Source organism: Sparus aurata, chromosome 21 (assembly GCF_900880675.1).
Source record: "Sparus aurata chromosome 21, fSpaAur1.1, whole genome shotgun sequence".
Classification (NCBI taxonomy): domain Eukaryota; kingdom Metazoa; phylum Chordata; class Actinopteri; order Spariformes; family Sparidae; genus Sparus; species Sparus aurata.
In genome coordinates, this window is record NC_044207.1 from 28,173,955 (window position 1) to 28,190,646 (window position 16,692).

The 16,692-nt window shown below is 42.9% G+C and overlaps 1 protein-coding gene across 2 annotated transcripts in view; it reads right to left on the reverse strand.

The window, feature by feature from the left end:
• Positions 1 to 1,449: 1,449 nt before the first annotated feature.
• LOC115572674 (enhancer of polycomb homolog 1-like) overlaps positions 1,450 to 16,692 on the reverse strand; it is a 32,924-nt gene continuing 17,681 nt past the window's right edge. For both annotated transcript variants that reach the window (XM_030403008.1, XM_030403007.1), the window contains 12 exons: positions 14,285 to 14,430; positions 13,875 to 14,081; positions 12,554 to 12,702; positions 12,148 to 12,295; positions 11,768 to 11,932; positions 11,042 to 11,131; positions 10,526 to 10,674; positions 9,812 to 10,251; positions 6,281 to 6,402; positions 6,051 to 6,189; positions 4,465 to 4,843; positions 1,450 to 3,226 (listed from right to left, as the gene is read on the reverse strand). In XM_030403008.1, coding sequence (XP_030258868.1) covers positions 3,154 to 3,226; positions 4,465 to 4,843; positions 6,051 to 6,189; positions 6,281 to 6,402; positions 9,812 to 10,251; positions 10,526 to 10,674; positions 11,042 to 11,131; positions 11,768 to 11,932; positions 12,148 to 12,295; positions 12,554 to 12,702; positions 13,875 to 14,081; positions 14,285 to 14,430 — 2,207 coding nt within the window. In that variant the 3' untranslated portion in view covers positions 1,450 to 3,153. The remainder of the gene's footprint in view (positions 3,227 to 4,464; positions 4,844 to 6,050; positions 6,190 to 6,280; positions 6,403 to 9,811; positions 10,252 to 10,525; positions 10,675 to 11,041; positions 11,132 to 11,767; positions 11,933 to 12,147; positions 12,296 to 12,553; positions 12,703 to 13,874; positions 14,082 to 14,284; positions 14,431 to 16,692) is intronic.

Consider the following 16,692-nt stretch of genomic DNA (forward strand, 5'->3'; position numbering starts at 1 on the left):
TCATCAAGTCACTGTGAAAACTTCTGTTTTGTAAAACTTCCAGCACCAACGCAGTTTATTTAAGACGTGGTGAGTTCACTTCTTACCGAGTGGCCATGAAACATTTGATTCAAAGGAAAAAATACTTGTAAGAAACAGGGATTAGAGAGCAAAAGTTCCAGACTCGGTCGATCTGATCATGGGAGCAGGACCTGGCAACCCACGTGACTTTTACAGGTGCAGTTCACGTTTTCATGGCAACAGCGGCTCCACCAGAGACAGCGTGTAGTGTGGGTAGTGTAGTATTACATAGAATAAGGTTGATATAATTTGTACACACTCTACAGAAGTGTGTCATTGTTTTGCAAGTTAGCTGCAGCATTTATGGTTTATAATCAACTATAAACCCGACTCACTGGTAAAACGCCTCTGATTTGATGTTGAATAACATTTAATCTATTTTTTCTCAATTTATGAGCAGGATATGTTGTCATTAGGATGTAGTCATTACAATTTAAACCTAAATACAAACAGAATCAGTTCTGGTACAACACAGTCTTCTTTACGACGGGTCAAAGGAGCCGGTAAACCCAAAAGCAAACAGTCATGATGTCACATGATGGCTCGTTTGCAAACGAATCAGTTTGAAGGAACGACTCTTTAACGCAAACAAACTGCCCTGATTCCACGTTTGACTTCCCTCTCATCCATTCTCAGACGAGTCGCTGTGTTGTTCACCGTTTAATTATCAGAGTGGTGAGGAGGACTGAGAGCCAGCCAATCGTATGCTGAGTCTAGGACACTGTCGTCGAATTTTAGCCAATGAGAAACAGGAAAGCATAGCAACCGTTCACATGAAACAAAACCTTTAATTTCGTTCGTAGCTCATCGTTCAGTCAGTCAGTCACCCTTGGCTTACCGTCAATACATGTCAATTTAATGTCAAGGTGAATATACACATTATCCACTGTTGTGTTGTCTAAAAGTACACATAATCATGAAGTGGCAGCTTTGCATTTGCCTTGAACTACAATGTTTTGTTGACTGTTAGCATGATCGTTTGAGAACGAGGAGCTGAGAACTGTATTACATGATTCACCGCTAAACTACGTTGTACCGGAAACACGACTGATGGAACGATTCTTTCTGACGAACTGATCGACGGGAGTGAATCTCGTCGTTGAACGATGAAATCCACCTCTGGTTTGCTGTCAAACCTGGTGACAGACACTCTCTCACGTCCTCACCTGAATACAGACACCCGACAACGAAACCCCAAAATAGATCACCGCATCGTAGGCGGCTGGCTGCGAGCCAAAAAGGGATTGAAACGTATTATTCACCTCCAGCCAGCGAGAAAAAGGCTGTAAAAACTTGGCCCGTTATTCCCACTCCCACACACACACACACACACACACACAGCATTCAAGACAAAGAAGACAAAAAAACAAGACACGCTGGTCAAACACATAATGCCCTGGATTTTTATTTCATTTTGTGACAATTCAAGAGGATTTTTAGTCTTTCCCGTGTGTGTGTTTGTGTGTGTGTGTGTAGGAAGGGTCTACAAAAACAAAACAAAAACTCATGAATCAACTGGGCCATTGGAATGGGCATTGGGATTGTGGTACAGACAAAGAAAAACTACAAGTAGCCTTGTTCAGTACCAAACTCTTCACAGAAGAGAGCGATTTGATTTTTTTTTTTTTTTAGGTTTTTTATTTTTTTTCCCAAATGAAGGCACCCGATAACTTGTGGTTCATGGCCTCGCAGCCTTCTGGAGTTTAAAAGTAGAGAAAACTGTCTTTTCTTTTTTTTTTTCTCAATTAATACATGTTTTCTTCCTTATTATGTAGAAGCTGGAATGATAATAAATGTCAGTTACTGCATTTTTTTTCTTTTTTTTTTTTACTCCCTTAGTTTTTTTCTTTTCTTAAAGATCAACAAGTAACAAAAAAACGAAGTCTTTTGTGAGGGGAATAAAAAAAAAAAGAAAAAGAAAAGAAAAAGTGGGAGATACAAAAATATTTATTTTTAAAAAAATGATGAGACGATGGGGGATTATTCTTTTAGAGGAAACAAAAAGTAAGGAGGCCGTCTGGTGCAAACCAGAGGCCAAAAATCATACAAAAGCAGCATCAATCAATTAAAAAAAACAAATTATATAGTGCTTAGATACGTCAGAAGCAGCAAAGTCTTCTGGGAAAGAGTCGTCATCCCCATTATTTTGTTACTTGTCTCAGGAATAATATATGTATGGAAGAGCTTTGTGGAAACTGATTAACCCACTGACAAACTGATGCCTACGACAAACAAATTCACACCCGTCGTCTTCTTCTAACCGGCCTGCGCCTGAATCTGTATGAATGCATGTCTCCATGGATTCAACATGACACATGGGAACACCGTGGGAAGAACGCACCGACAGAATCGGGGCGAGCTCCCCGGTCGGCCATGTTCACAACATCCAAAAGAATACAGAGTTTTTTTTTTTTTCTTTATCTAGCTAAACACTGACTACAGCACGGGGAACCGGTGAGGGGTACAGTGTATAAAAAGAAACAAAAAAAAAAAAAAAGATTTAAAAAAGAAAAAAAACATGAACGGAAAAAAAAACCCTTTTGTAAACACGGCACAATAAATAGATCAAACAGCAGGTTCCGCACCATGCATGTGATGACATACATTTTTCTGTGGTACAACTTTCACACCTCACACTCGCACCAGTTGCAGTTTGTCGTTTTCTCTTTTTAATTCTGATTTTTTTTTCCTCTTTCTTTTTTTTTTTTTTAATATCTTCGAGTGCAAAACATCACAAATGAACAATTCTGTATTCAAGTAATGTTATATACAAGAACAGGGAGTGGGAGGAGGGGGTATTACAAATATGCAGTACTGTACATATAATTGTCATATTAAGAATTTACAGACGATCTCTTATTAACAGTAACAAATAGGGAAATGGGGGGGAGAGGGAAAAAAAAAATGTTTTGTACGAGACGAGCATTGCAATTAAGTCCCAAAACAGTTACCATGGAAACCCAGCCTTGCCGTGCTCATTCCGCCACCATGTTGCTTTTCACGACTAACGAACGATGCATAGCACCTAAAAAAAACAAAACAAAAAAACAACGACAAAGGAGTCACGCTTTCCCCCGTGCTGCGTACGGGAGGCTACGTAACCTCCATGGCCATTGTGTTCTCTGATAGACTGTTCAGTGCTGGCTTGTCTTGTTCGTGATTCTCCCTGCGGGGAAAAGAAGACAAAAGATGGTAAGACTTACGACGAGAAGCTGGTATTCTAAATAATTAAAATCTACAAATGTACAAATAGATTCTTATGCAAGAAGTGAAACCTGTAATCTGAGGCGTCTCATGTCCTAAGTTTACGTTTTCACCGTCCTCTACAAACTGGGCTTTTCGGAGTATAATGCTATTAAAAACGCAGCAGTCTTTACCAACTCAAAGTGAGTTCAATATCAATACTTTCCCCCGCACAGCTGGATGGTTCTGTGTACTAACACAAACAAACTGCAGCCTTCATACCAGAAACTTTCACAACACCAATCCTAAAATAGTTGCTGTGCAGTATAAGAATAATTTCCAAACAAAACACACAAACCCCCCCCGGCCATTTGAACTTGTTTGAAATCTTTTGGTGTCATCAAATTAAGAATAAACATTAATTTACTCAAATAAATGAAGTTATGAGATAAAACAACAGGAACTGCAAGTAACTAATTATTTTCCTTGTCAATTAATTTCATAGTTGACATCTCAATGATTCCTCGGTTGGGCTTTATTTAATATCAACTTTGTACTGTTGTAAAATGGAATGTTTTACAACTTAGAATTGTATTAAATGTTGCCAAAGTGTTGCTCCAAAACAGAACAATCAATTAAAGAACAGAACAAAATCGATATTTAACTGCATTTCTTCACTACTGGTAAACATAGGAACATCAGTAAAGAATAACCGGCCTAATTGGTTTAGACTTTGACAAACGATGGTGATATCTCCAATTTAAACAGCCTGTTTTTGTTTTGGAACATCTACACACTAAGTAATTGTAAACAACAGCGGTAAAGTTGATATTAACTAGTTTCATGGGAGAAATAACAAAAGGCTTTTCTTCTGTTAAGTAACTCCAGGAGTTGTGTACTGAGGCAAGTTTTACCACATACACAAGTTCATCAGTTGGCTAACCGTAGTGCCAAGAGCTCAACACATCTTCTATTGTTGTATTGTTGTGTTTGTTGGAACCATTCTGGCCACAGTAAGAACATGTAAACAGGATATCTTGTTTCATTTGGAGCAGCTGTGAAAAGAGTCTGAACTCATACTCATAACATCTGAAGTTGGACTGTTCCGTCTTATACAAGTATTTTCTAAACAACGTTCTGATGTATGATGCTGACACGTTCACTGTGACGGGCTCTGGTCTGCAGACCGGCCGACCTGGTCTTTCTCACACTTTCTCTCACCTGGGCACTATGTCCAGCGGCGAGGCCGAGGCCGTGGTGACCTTGGGTTTCTGACAGTTGGCGGTGGCGGCGGCTGCATGGGCCAGCTTTAAGGCGGATGTCGACATGGTGGTGCTCAGCGTCCGGGGGGCGTGGACACGCTTGCCGGTTGGGACCCCCAGACGGTGGCTGTTGTTGTTTCCCAGCAGGACCTGAGTGGTGGCGGTAGTGGTAGTGGTGTTGGCAGGGTGGGCGGTGCCGTTGTTGGTACTGGTGGCGGAGCTGCTGGTGGTGGTGGTGCAGGGGTGGAGCGAGGCAGGTGTCGGGGTAGAGGTGGGAGGAGCCGGGGCGGCGGGGGAAGGGGACGCTGTGCTCGAGAGGTGCAAGCCCTTGTAGACACCTGAGGGGTGAAAAGAGGCCGGGCGGTGGTGGGGGAGGGGAATATGGTTGGTGACAGGGGTGGAGTTGGGGTTTGGAGATGGAGGATTTTTATTAGCAACTGTTCTTTGAGTGCTATTTACTAAGTGTTAAAGTATATAAAGCTTCTTAAATGACTCAAACTTTTGACAGTGTGATTAGTTTTCCTTTACAACTGATCAAAAGCAGCTGTTGGAAATGTGTCGAGCTGCCGTGACATCTTCTAAACCTCTGCACACACGGCTTAACTTTAAAACCGAGCAGACATTTAATATTGTGCACATTTCTTTCAGACAGAAGGTCGTTTATGAGCTGGATTCATTTCTTTTCACCGCCGTCACGAGACAGTCAGTGTTAGAACTAAAATTCTCTCACACTGGTTATCTGTGAAGGGCAGATCCTTGGTGCACTGTTTTCATCTGCACAATAATCTCAAATGGAAATTCTTCTTTGTCACTTTTTCGCAGTTATCTCCTAAATCCTGCTGCCTGAAATGACATCTGTTGTCGGCGGTTTAGCGCTGCAGGTTTTTGTTCGGTGTGCTTTGTGCTGTTATCTGCTCTTTCACTGCACTCCATTATGGGTTTTAGGACTGTAATTACTTTACTCTCATTGTTTGCTTTGTCTGTTCAGTGTCACTGTGTTGCAGCTCTCGGGTGAAGTGCACTCTATAAATCTGAATTGCTTTTAGTTTGCACAACTTTGCGGCTGCATTTGTTTTTCAAAACAAATTCGATTTTGGGAGGTTCAAATAATCACTCGTCGGGATAAGTGTTGGTAAATACCGATGGTAATAAAAGGCTCCCAATGCTGCCTGTGGTTGTGAATATTCAAGATGGTCAAAAGAGAAACAATGCAGTAAATAATCGAGACTAGTGACCATCTTATGGGGAATAAAATGAGGATAATTAAGCTATTCCTGTGACTGACAAAGTGTCTTTTAGGGTTCATCCAGCACTTTATGAGCGACCTCACACCTAAATTGTTACCATGAAAACTTGATTATTTTAACAGCTGTATATTTTAAACTTTGATGACAACAGGATTGTATTTCAAGTAACATCCTATTCCCTGCATCTTGAACTTCTTTGTTTCTGTCATGGTATTAAACGAGGTTTCAAGTATCTTTTTTTTACGTTAGTGCTTTTGCGAAGTTTGAAACTTGAGTCTCTGCAGGACAGTTGTCATACCTGAGGGGGAGAGGACGCCGTTGACTCCGCCTCCCAGGGCTAGCTCCTCCTTGGGTTTGAGAGCCAGCAGTTGGTCGGCGGTGACGAGGGCCGAGGCGGCGATCTGAGCGCTGGCCTGGTCCAACGTATTCGCCAGGCCCTGTCGCGGGAGAAGAAAAACTGTTAAAGTCACCGACGAGAGTGGAAATCAACTTCTGCGTGATAGCCTGGAGTGACGGTGGGATACTGACGTGTGTGCTGTTTGCAGTGGTGGTGCTGTTGGCTTGCTGTTGCAGCTGGATCTGCTCCAGTTGCTGTTTCTGCATCAGGGCCAGCTGCTCCAGATGCTGCTGGTACTGTTCGGCTGTGAAAGCTGAGAGAGACGAGAGTTTGTTACCCATCTGGAAAATGACGATTCATACCATCATAGATAACATAAGACTCTCGTGTTGAGAAACATGATTGGCGAGTTGTGATGAGGTTTGTATAAAAGGCACGTTGAGCCATTAAGGAGGACCAGGAACCGTCTGTGAACGTGGCATGCAAAGGTCGTGTGCGTGATTTGACGTGGCGCTTAAATATAGTGCAGATATTTTTAGCTCTTATTGTTAAGACTTCGTGGTTTCACCTGCTGCAGCCTCTGGGGCGACTAAAGTGGTACGAGATCCACGTGGAGCTCAGGGAAACTCAACGTTAAACATAAATCTCATCACTGTTACATCAGGTAGTTTGAAGCCATTATGTTCCTCTTTTTCCTCCAACTCGAGGGGAATCCGATGACAGAACACATCATAAATATACTCATAAATATAAATGTATCAGTTGAATAATTGTAAAAGGAAGAAATGTTTGAATTGGCTGCATAATGCAAGACTTTTGGTGGTTCTATAGCTGTGTGCCTCGTTAAAATCCATACAATAATGCAGAGGCAAAACAACAAGTTAATCAACCAACATCCAGCCAATACTTCCTTAATTTGTGAGGCAGCTGTCATGGAAGGGGATCGAACATGGAAAGAAAAACGACAGACTTTAGTGGCGACGTCTGAAAGCTCAAACTGTCCCCTCAAGCCTCCACATGACAAACTGACAAGGAAGAGCTAGTGACTGACTGTTTCATCACCGCATGTCGCTTGCATCTCGGTCATAAAGCTGCACTTGAACGCACCGTAAAGACTACAGCCGACAGCCATCAACCTCCTGTGTTCTATGCCTGCATGAGAGGGAAATAACTCGCTGTACCACAAAGTGGTGGTTGTAGTCCGTTTTGTTATTTAAAAAAAAAGGAAACCAGAAGCGCGGATATACAAATACCACTCTTGCTCACATAACTGCACTAAATTAATGAAATCACAGATAATACAGCAACAGACTCGAGGGCAATTTGCTTCCTTTTTCCATTTCTCTCCCAGTGTTTCGCTTAGCTGAACAGCAAATTCAGATTACAGGTTCAACATGCCAAGTTGGCCAAAAAGCTGCAGCTAGCGCCGCAAACGCTGGGCGGCGCCTGCATGGTTCGTCAGAGCCCTTATCATCAGACCAGAGGCGTTACCGTGTTCTTTCAGACGAATGAGAAGTCTGTAAGAACTAATACACCACTAGTATCGTTAAGCTCGTCTGTAAATGACAATTTCTTAATTGTGTTGGGTCTGGGCTGGTCTGCCACAAGACGTGGTGCTTCATCAGCCTTACTGGTGCTTGCAAATCAATGCTTTTATGCACTTCAGCACCTATTCCAGTTTAAAAATAATATAAAAAAAAAAAAAATCTGATTACTGTCATTTCTTCCAGTTTCTCCCAGACATTTACTTTCTTCCGTACATGTCAAAGTTCATGGTCTGATTTACATGCCAGTCATTTATCCTATAAATAACCTGGTCTTAAGTCTTTGTTTACTGGCTTTCTATTGATTATGAAGTCCTATTCCCACATTTCAAGGTATTACGTGGCCTTGAGCCTCAGTGCAATATTGATTCTCATTCCCTGTGAGCCTTTCAGTTCTCCACTTCACAGGACTCACTCATTAGAAAGTCGCAGATCGTGCTCCGACACGCCTCCATCAGGAAGAGTCGTCACGCTTATGTTAATGCAATCTGACACCGTCTCATTTAATCAAAAACACTCCACCTATTAATAACAATCCACCTTAGCGGCTGCACACATCTGTGCGGAGCGACTACAGTTGTGTTTTGATTTCTTGCAGAATCTTGTTTATCACCTTAGTGCGCTTTGCTTACAATCGGATTGTTTTGTTTTTTAAGATTAAATCAAAAGGCAGTTGTTTTTTCATGCAAAACGAACAGACAGAACTCCTGTAAACGGCTTGTAGGAACATTAAGACACCACCCGCCTGACTGCCCTCACACCAACACCACCAGGGACCTGTGGCATTTAGTTTGTATTCAACGCTCCACGCCTCGGTGTCCACACAGACCCAACAAATCTTGTGCATCTCATGAATTTATTCATCAAGCCCGGTCTTAATTGACACCTCGTGGATTGGGTGGGGTGTGAGGTGATGCAGTGTGAATGCCAAGCGAGAGCTGCACCTGATGAACGACAAAAAACTGTTTCACAATGCAGCTGAGTGACAGGACGGATGATTGGTCCTGCAATTAAAAACACTCCGAGAGAAGCAATGATCACTACAACAACGGGGGGGAAAACAGAAGATTTGGACGTACAAAGGAAGCGGCGAGTGTTTGTCCTGAATAATTTCACGAATGAATAGTTACCAATTACCTCCACGAACTAACGCGCTTCTTAAAGTGTCAGTTCAACCAAAACAGTGGTATCCTGTCACATCTCCTCTCCAACACAATCAAGACGGAATGGGTTTTCATTCAAGTTTCTAGTGGTTCAAGAATTTACGGCTGCACGGCATCACATTTTGGGGCTTGGAAGCCTTACTAGCATAAAGTCCCACTCCTTGTCCAACCAAGTCTCAAGACTCAACTGAACGAGTTGAGTGATGAGCTGTTGCACATGCTGGACCACCTTGTGCATTGTGTTTGTACTATGAGCAGCGTTCTTGTTTTGTGTGCATGGGTTTGAGACTCAGGCTGGGTATACTTTAAAAAAAAGAAAAAAAAAAGAAGTAGATACTGCCAATATATCTTGACTTCAATGTCGGTGCATGAAAGCTTCGTTGAAGGTTTTGTGAAATCCATTTTAAGAAAAGATTACGTTCCACCTTCAGTGGTGAGCCTCGTGTCCTCCCTAAAAAAAATTCATTCCATAAACCAAACAATGTGTTAGTCTGAGCTGCAGTGGTTAATTCTGTTATTTTCTTTTCCAGAAACTTGGCGAGGTGATGGCAAAGGTATTTTTAATTTAATTTTTAATTAAATTTCTTTTACAAAACAAACATTCCACGTATAAAGTCATTACCCAGAGTACTTGGGACAAAGTCACTGGGAACAACACACTGCTGAGTAATTTTTCAATGTTTTTTCTAAGGACAGATTATTTTATTCACCTCTGTTGTAGTGGGGTGAAATCACAGCTGTGCGTATGTCAACACCTCAGCAAATAATACCCAAACTGTCGGCGTGGCTGAGGAATAACATTACATTTCTTTTGTAACAATCTCAACTCATAGGCAGAAGACAAGTGTTGCTGGTAGTGTATGTGAGTATATGAATGTCTTGTTTCTAATAATTCTAATCTTCACAAGTAAGTCTCTTATCAAAGAAAAAATGGCCATGTGCAACTCCAAGCCATGAGTACAAAGTGATGACAACCAGATAGAATGAATCCACCATGTGCAGCCAATCGACTCACCAGCAGTGGGTGCGGGTACAGGGACAACCCTCGCCGGGCGATGCAAGCCGAAGGGCTGTCCCCCAGCTGTGGAGGCCGAGACTGGCCGCTTCAGGCTTCGACTCAACTTCCTGAAAAGCGGGTGGGCATTGTCCAGCTCGTGTAGTGGTAGTGTCCGTGGTCTAAAGTGCCTCCATCGGCACGACTTTATATTCAACAGTATCTGACTGAGGTCCGTGGAAGAGGGAGACGAAAGAGAGGAGTTGAAGGTGGAGGAACTTCTGTCTGAGGTATTTGTTTCTGAGGTACTGGCAAACTTGTCGGTGGCCGGCGAGCATGAAGTAGTTGTAGGAGGAGGAGGAGGTGGTGGTGGAGAGGTGGGAAGAGGCAGGTCGAGCATTTCTGGATCCAGTCCGTGGAAAATGTTGTCAAAGTCCGTGTAGGCCCTGTCCAGCAACACCCTGCGAGTGACAGAGAAGGTCAGGTCATGTGCACCAACAGCGGGACAAGTCAATATAGATAATGTAGATACTATCAATTTGTCTCAGAACAGCTGCTTTCTGAGGTTTATGTATCAAAGCAGCCATTTTATAAGATTTAAGAGCAGGAGGGAAAGTTATTGCAGCTTAACTAGTGGCCACCATTGCCTGTGAGAAGGTGTGCATTAGACCCACAAATAGAATGGTAAAGTTAAAAAGAAAAAATGCAAATCAGAGAAATAGGAATTCCACTGACCTGCCGCCTCGTCCCACGCGTCGTCGAGCCATGCCGAGGCAGCGCCGCGGCACGGTGAGCGTGGTGAGACTGTAGCGAAAGCGAGCTTCTGCCAAACCGTCCTCCCAGGGTCCACACCACGGCCAGCTGCCCACACGGTCCTGATGAGCCTGGAAGCAGAGAGGATGCTCAATGTCACCCAGTTCTTTCTTACCACTTTGTCTTTGTAAACTGATTAGTGATTTATTTTTAAAAAACTCAACCAAAGCGGTCAATTATTGAGTGTGAACTTTAGACTTTACCGCTAACTCTTTACATTACTGCCGCTTTGCTACATTACACACGTGTCACTCTCACAGCATGTTATAATACAACAACTCCATGTGGATGATTGTTTCTGTTTTAACCAGTGTTTGCAAAGAGCATTTAAAAGAATCTACAAGCTCAGGGCTCCACTGCTGGGACATTACATCACCATATGGAAGTAAAGCTCCACATTGCTTTTTATAGAAACTGTGTGATGATCAGAGTACTTACAGCGTAGTACTGGCAGCCTGCCTTCCTGCGAAAGGCGTAGGCACCATCTGGGTCGTTCTCCTCCTCTGCTTCTGAGGAGCCTGAGTGCAGCTGTGGACACAGAGGTCAGAGGTCAGTCAAAGGTCAGCTGAGGAGCTGAACTTATAACAGCGAAACCAGAGGTTCTGGTTTTAATACATTTTCCACCTGGTTTTCAAATTTAGAGTTGATTTTTTTAGAACAAAGGACAGCGGTGGAGCTGACTGCCTCTTTAAATCACTCTGACAGCGGAGGTGTGGAGTTTGTTGCCATGTTATAAAACTTGTCCAAGGAAATGTCAGAAGCCCAATTAGTGGTCAGTTTGGGAAAACAAATACATGCTTGCTTCAGCTTCTCCGGAATTTTATAAACATCATGTCAACTTACAGACTCAGTGACCAAACCAATTAATAGTTGTGGTAGTTAACAGAGTGTAGAAAAGTGGCTTTCCAGCATTCCTCTTGTTCCAAGTTTTTTTTTTAAGCTTTAGGAGTTTCTATATTTATCAGCTGTTGACACATCATTTCAGAATTGAGTTTACTAGAAATGTAGAAAGGTATCATAAAAAAAAAGAAATCCCTCGTAAACATCCAGCTGAAGTGTCGACAGATGACTGACAGTCTGTGACGGGCGGTCATGCTTGGTCAGAGTCGTCTACTCGGCTTTGCATGAACGAGCGCCCTGTGTTTGTACGAGATGTGCATGTACCTGGGAGAAGGGCTCGTCGTCCGAGCTGGGGAAGTCGTACTGGTTGAGGTCCTTGGCGTTGAAGACGAGAGGACCCGGATGGTGCGGGGGACCCGACGAGATGGGCAGCACCTTCTGCTTCTTCTCATACTTCCTCTTCTGCCGGGGAACGTCTGTCTTCTCGGGCTAAAAGGGGGGAAGAGGAGATAACTCAGATTTAGAAGCAAGACACCTCTTAAAACATCCTCAACATTACACTTTCAAAGCAATTTTTCAAGCGAGATTCAAAATGTGACTGATGATGTCACTCTCTACTGTGTAGATAAATAACACCTTTCACACTGTGCATGTTCTGAGTGCACATTTTAAAATAAATATTAGACATTTATCAAGAGCCTCACCTTAGACTTGTAGTCCTTGAGGTCCATGTGGTCCTGGTGTCGGTACTGGTTGGTGAGGGGGACCAGGGGAATGATCTGCGGCCTCACCAGTGCCCGTTCAGCCAACACCTCTGCCATCACCTCACCGCCGTAGTCTGACATGACGTTTCTGGAAAAGAAAACGGGGAGATGTTTAACTGAAAGTGTTTGGACTGATCAACACAAACCATTTCATTTTGTAGCTCCAACTCGACCAACAGTGACGTATCCTCCCACAAGAAAAGCAGATTTAATGTTCTATTTTTCCAGTTTAAAACTCTAAACAGTCACCCAACTTTTCCTTTTTAACGTCTCCCTGCTGTCTAACTTATTTTTGTTTCATTTCTGTACTGATGCATTTTGTGTGCAGCCCCGGAGGCTGGCTCACCTCTTCTCAAAGATCTCCAGTGTGAGATGCAGCAGCTCTCTCTTGCTCTTCTCCCTCCTCTTGATCATCTCCAGGATGGTGACGGCTCGGCTGAGATCCCTGCGTAGCTTCAGCATCTTCTCGTAGGACGCCTCGTCATTCTTACGGTTCTGAGTGTGAGCAAAAAAACAGAATATGAGTTCTAATGATTGGATTTAAACTTTACGAACAGCTACAGTAGCGTGTTAAGTCAAAACTGGCCTCTGGCAGGTTCTTGATGAACATTTATAAAGTTGTCTGGATGAAAGCAGACTTATCACAAAGATCATAAAAAGGTAGATCAATGCTAAATACATCAAATGACCACTTGGTGGCACACACATGCTTCACAAGAGGATCCAGATGAAACTACACTTTCATAGCGCACCGTTTTCAGTAGGTGTGCATCAGTAAATTAAGGAATAATCTTCTGGAGTCTATGTAAAATTAAGATGATTTTATCGACAGGTGCAGCGTTTCTCAAACTATCCTGTGGATCTGCAGAGTATTTTTATTAGATTACTACATAGATATTTAAATACATAAAGTTCATGACTGTTTGACGTACAACAATCGGGCACTTTAGTCTCTTTCTAAATAATCCAATGCACCGTCAACAATCACCATTTCACAGAGAAGCTGCTCTTGTTGAGGAGACAAATGGCAAAGAATTCAAAAGCAGACTAAATCTCATCTTCGACCTTCAATTCCATTCTGTAAACGCTGCACTGACTGACTGACTGACACAAAGATATGTCCCGACACAATACACTCTGTACGTCAAGTAAGATGTGCTTTGTTAAATGTGTTACGGTGCCTGACAGCATTCTTCTTTTGTCAGCCCGTCAGGCCGAGGTACTGACAGTCTGCGGCACAGGTTAGTCCTGCAGCATTTTACAATACAGCCAACTGGATGGAGCTAATCTGACCGCGCGTCACGAAAGACAATGACAAAGTGAAATTTAATGGCTGTGTGAAAATTATCTGAAGCAAGGAGGAAGTCAGTCTCACATGACACAGCACTCTTTTTTGGTCCCCGTCATAGACACTTTGGCACCGACTGCATGTCCAACTAAATGACTCTGCTCTATTTTAACACTTGACATTTTTTGTAAGCAACACAAATATGTACTCAGATCCATACATTTTAAAAAAAACAAGCAGAATGGCAGCCTGCAGACATAAAGAGCCATGTTGACTGCAGTGCAAGGTATGTAATGCTTAACTTTTGAATCACAAAGCAACTAGTTTGACGTTTAACCATTTCTTTACAAACCAACATTTAAGTTTAAAGATTACTGACCTTCCTGGTCTGCATCTTCTCTGTGCGCCGTCGGAAGGCCACATAGGGGTCACTGGTGCTGGAGCCGTCACGCTTCTCCTGCTTGACGGTGGGGATGAGCGAGTTGGCCTTGCTGTTTTTCCTCTTGCGGCTCCAGTAGTCAAAGACCTCCTTTATAAGCTCGTCGTCCTCCTTTAGCAGCAGTTTGGCCTCTGGAAGGCTCACCAGCTAGGAAACACAGACAGAGTTTCATTTGATAAATACAAGATTAACACAGTTGTGAGGACGCCAGACTTTTATCCTCAGGCTGTGCTACCATAAATGGTTTAAACATTTTTGTTGACAGCTATTTCATGTGGTCATCACAGTTTCTCAAAGCTAACTGCATTTGTCTTGGCATTGGTCTGTTAGTCAACAGAAACTGTACCAACCTGCTGTCCACTGCCCTTCTCTAGCCGATCGATCATCTCCTCAAACTGCAGGAGGCTGATCTCCATTTTCTTTTTCAGCTTGTTGACAAACGCATCGTCGTCCGAGTCCAGGTCGTAGTCGGGCTGCTCTGTGTCCAAGCTGAAAGCTGCAGGGAGATCGAGAAAAGGAAACCGGCTTTAGGGTGGGATGGATAAGTCTATGGGCTAACAAAACAACAACTGAAGAACTTGTGGATAGGGGGACAAAGTAGTTGCTTATAAAGATAAAGAAAAACAAAAATAAACTCATGACTTTGGCCCATCTGCACCCCACACAACTCCTTGTTTCAAACTGTTGTTGGTGTTCACGTCCACTGTTCTTCTCGCATGCTATCCCCGTCTTAGAAAAGCATTTGGTGTAAGTGCCCTCAGGTTTTGAACTTCGTTTAAAAAAAAGGGGATCATTACAGCATTTAGAGTCAAAATTCAACTTAAATGGTCTGATAATGACTGAAGGCACCAAATCAGCAATACAAAACATCACCAAGACTGTTTCCTTCAGGGTTCACTTAACTTCACTGCTGAACAATCACTTTGAAATACAAAATACTTTCCATGAACCCAAACTTTTAGTTTTGGTTTGAAATGGAGCCGAGCACACCAAATTCTATGAGCAGAACTCCCAATCTACTTTCACCATTTATAAGATTCAACAAAGAGCCATGTCCTCTTTGTACAGATGATGACAGGCTTTGTGTCAAACACATACAAGTGGTTGCCTGGCAATAAGACTGAAGGCCACTCTTCACCTCGAGTGTATCTAAAAGAAATCTGACTTCGCAGTAAACACAAACCGACACTGAATGTATAATGACTGACTCCTCAGAGTCAAAGCACAAAGAGACGTATACGTACATCGTGTACTCAGGAACGCTGTGGTAACACCTACACAGCAATCCATATTTAGCATTTCATGATTAAGAATTTTAATGACAAGGTGTTCAGCAGTGCTACGTCGCAGAAATCAACACGCAGCCTGACATAAGAGACAAAAACGCTGAACACAAGTCTGATCAGAAAATTAAGAACATCACTCTACTAGACAGATGCTGACCACACTGTTCTACTGCTGCTACACAGTCAGTGCGTTTACATGCACAGTTTAGTCAGATTACAGCCATAGTTCGACTGTGCTGCTGAGTATACATGCCGGTGAGAAAATCGGATTATTGGCCGGAGCATGTCATACCCCGGTACACTAGGTGGCGCTGTACCCATTTCAACTAGTGGTAACAGAGACACCTCCTGCTGACCTCTTTACGTCACCAGCTGCCTCGGCATTCAAGTAAGATGGCGTACGAAGAGCGAGACGAAGCGACATCTTTGTACACTTCGTATATGGTGTACATGATAATTACACAAACTAGATGCACTCTGGCGCTCTTTCTTGCGGTGATTTCGGAGGAATGACGCCGCCGCCGCCGTCCGTCTACATCCGGCTCACGGCCCCGGGGAAAAATCTCGCGCCTGGGCAGAACGCAAAATCAGATCCGATCCGCTGGAACGTATACATGCAGGAATAATGCGACTATCAATCGAATAACCTACGTGGTGTAATTTGACTATGAGAAATCCGATCCGGTCCGATTTTAGTCAGACTAAGGTGTATACATGCATCTTAAAAATCCGTTCATAGTCTGACTAACGCAGTAATTCGTTTTCTTGAGTGTCATGTAAACGCACTGACTGTGGTAACAAAACCGGGGTTGCACTGAAAGAAACGGAGGATTCAGAAACTGAAAACATAATGCTGGAAAAAAACAAAACAATGATGTAATGTAATGAGACAGCAGGGGAAGGGCGACATAACCAGGTACAAACAAATGCACAGTGCAATAAAGAACTTGACCAAGACTCCCCACAAACCACAGGAACTGCAGTATTCCAAACATAATAGTGTAGATAGTTTTGTCCTGTAATGCAGTGGTTCTCAATTATTTTTTGTCATGCCCCCCTGGAGGACGGAAATCTTTTCCCCCCCCCCCCCCCCCAAAATTGAAATACTCTTAAGAACCTAATAATATTTATTCATTTATCTGTATAAACCACTGTATGGGTTGCAGCATTCTGCATACAATCACCTGATTATCAAAATGGTTTCATGCTATCCGCTGCCAGAGTTTTTTGCATAAAACACAAACAGGTCTTTCCCAATTTCCGACAGGGTTCATGGTAAACCCAACGTCTATGCAAGCATCGTCATATTTCCTGCTGCATAGTTCCTGACCGAAGGATTAGCAGAAGAGCTTGTGTTTGTCTTCTTTTAGAGGTGTCAACACGAGAGTGTTTTATTTTTAAAAGAACATCCCTGATGATACGACTCTGATATGAAACAGGGATTCATTGACCAGGTAGTTTTGTGTATTTTG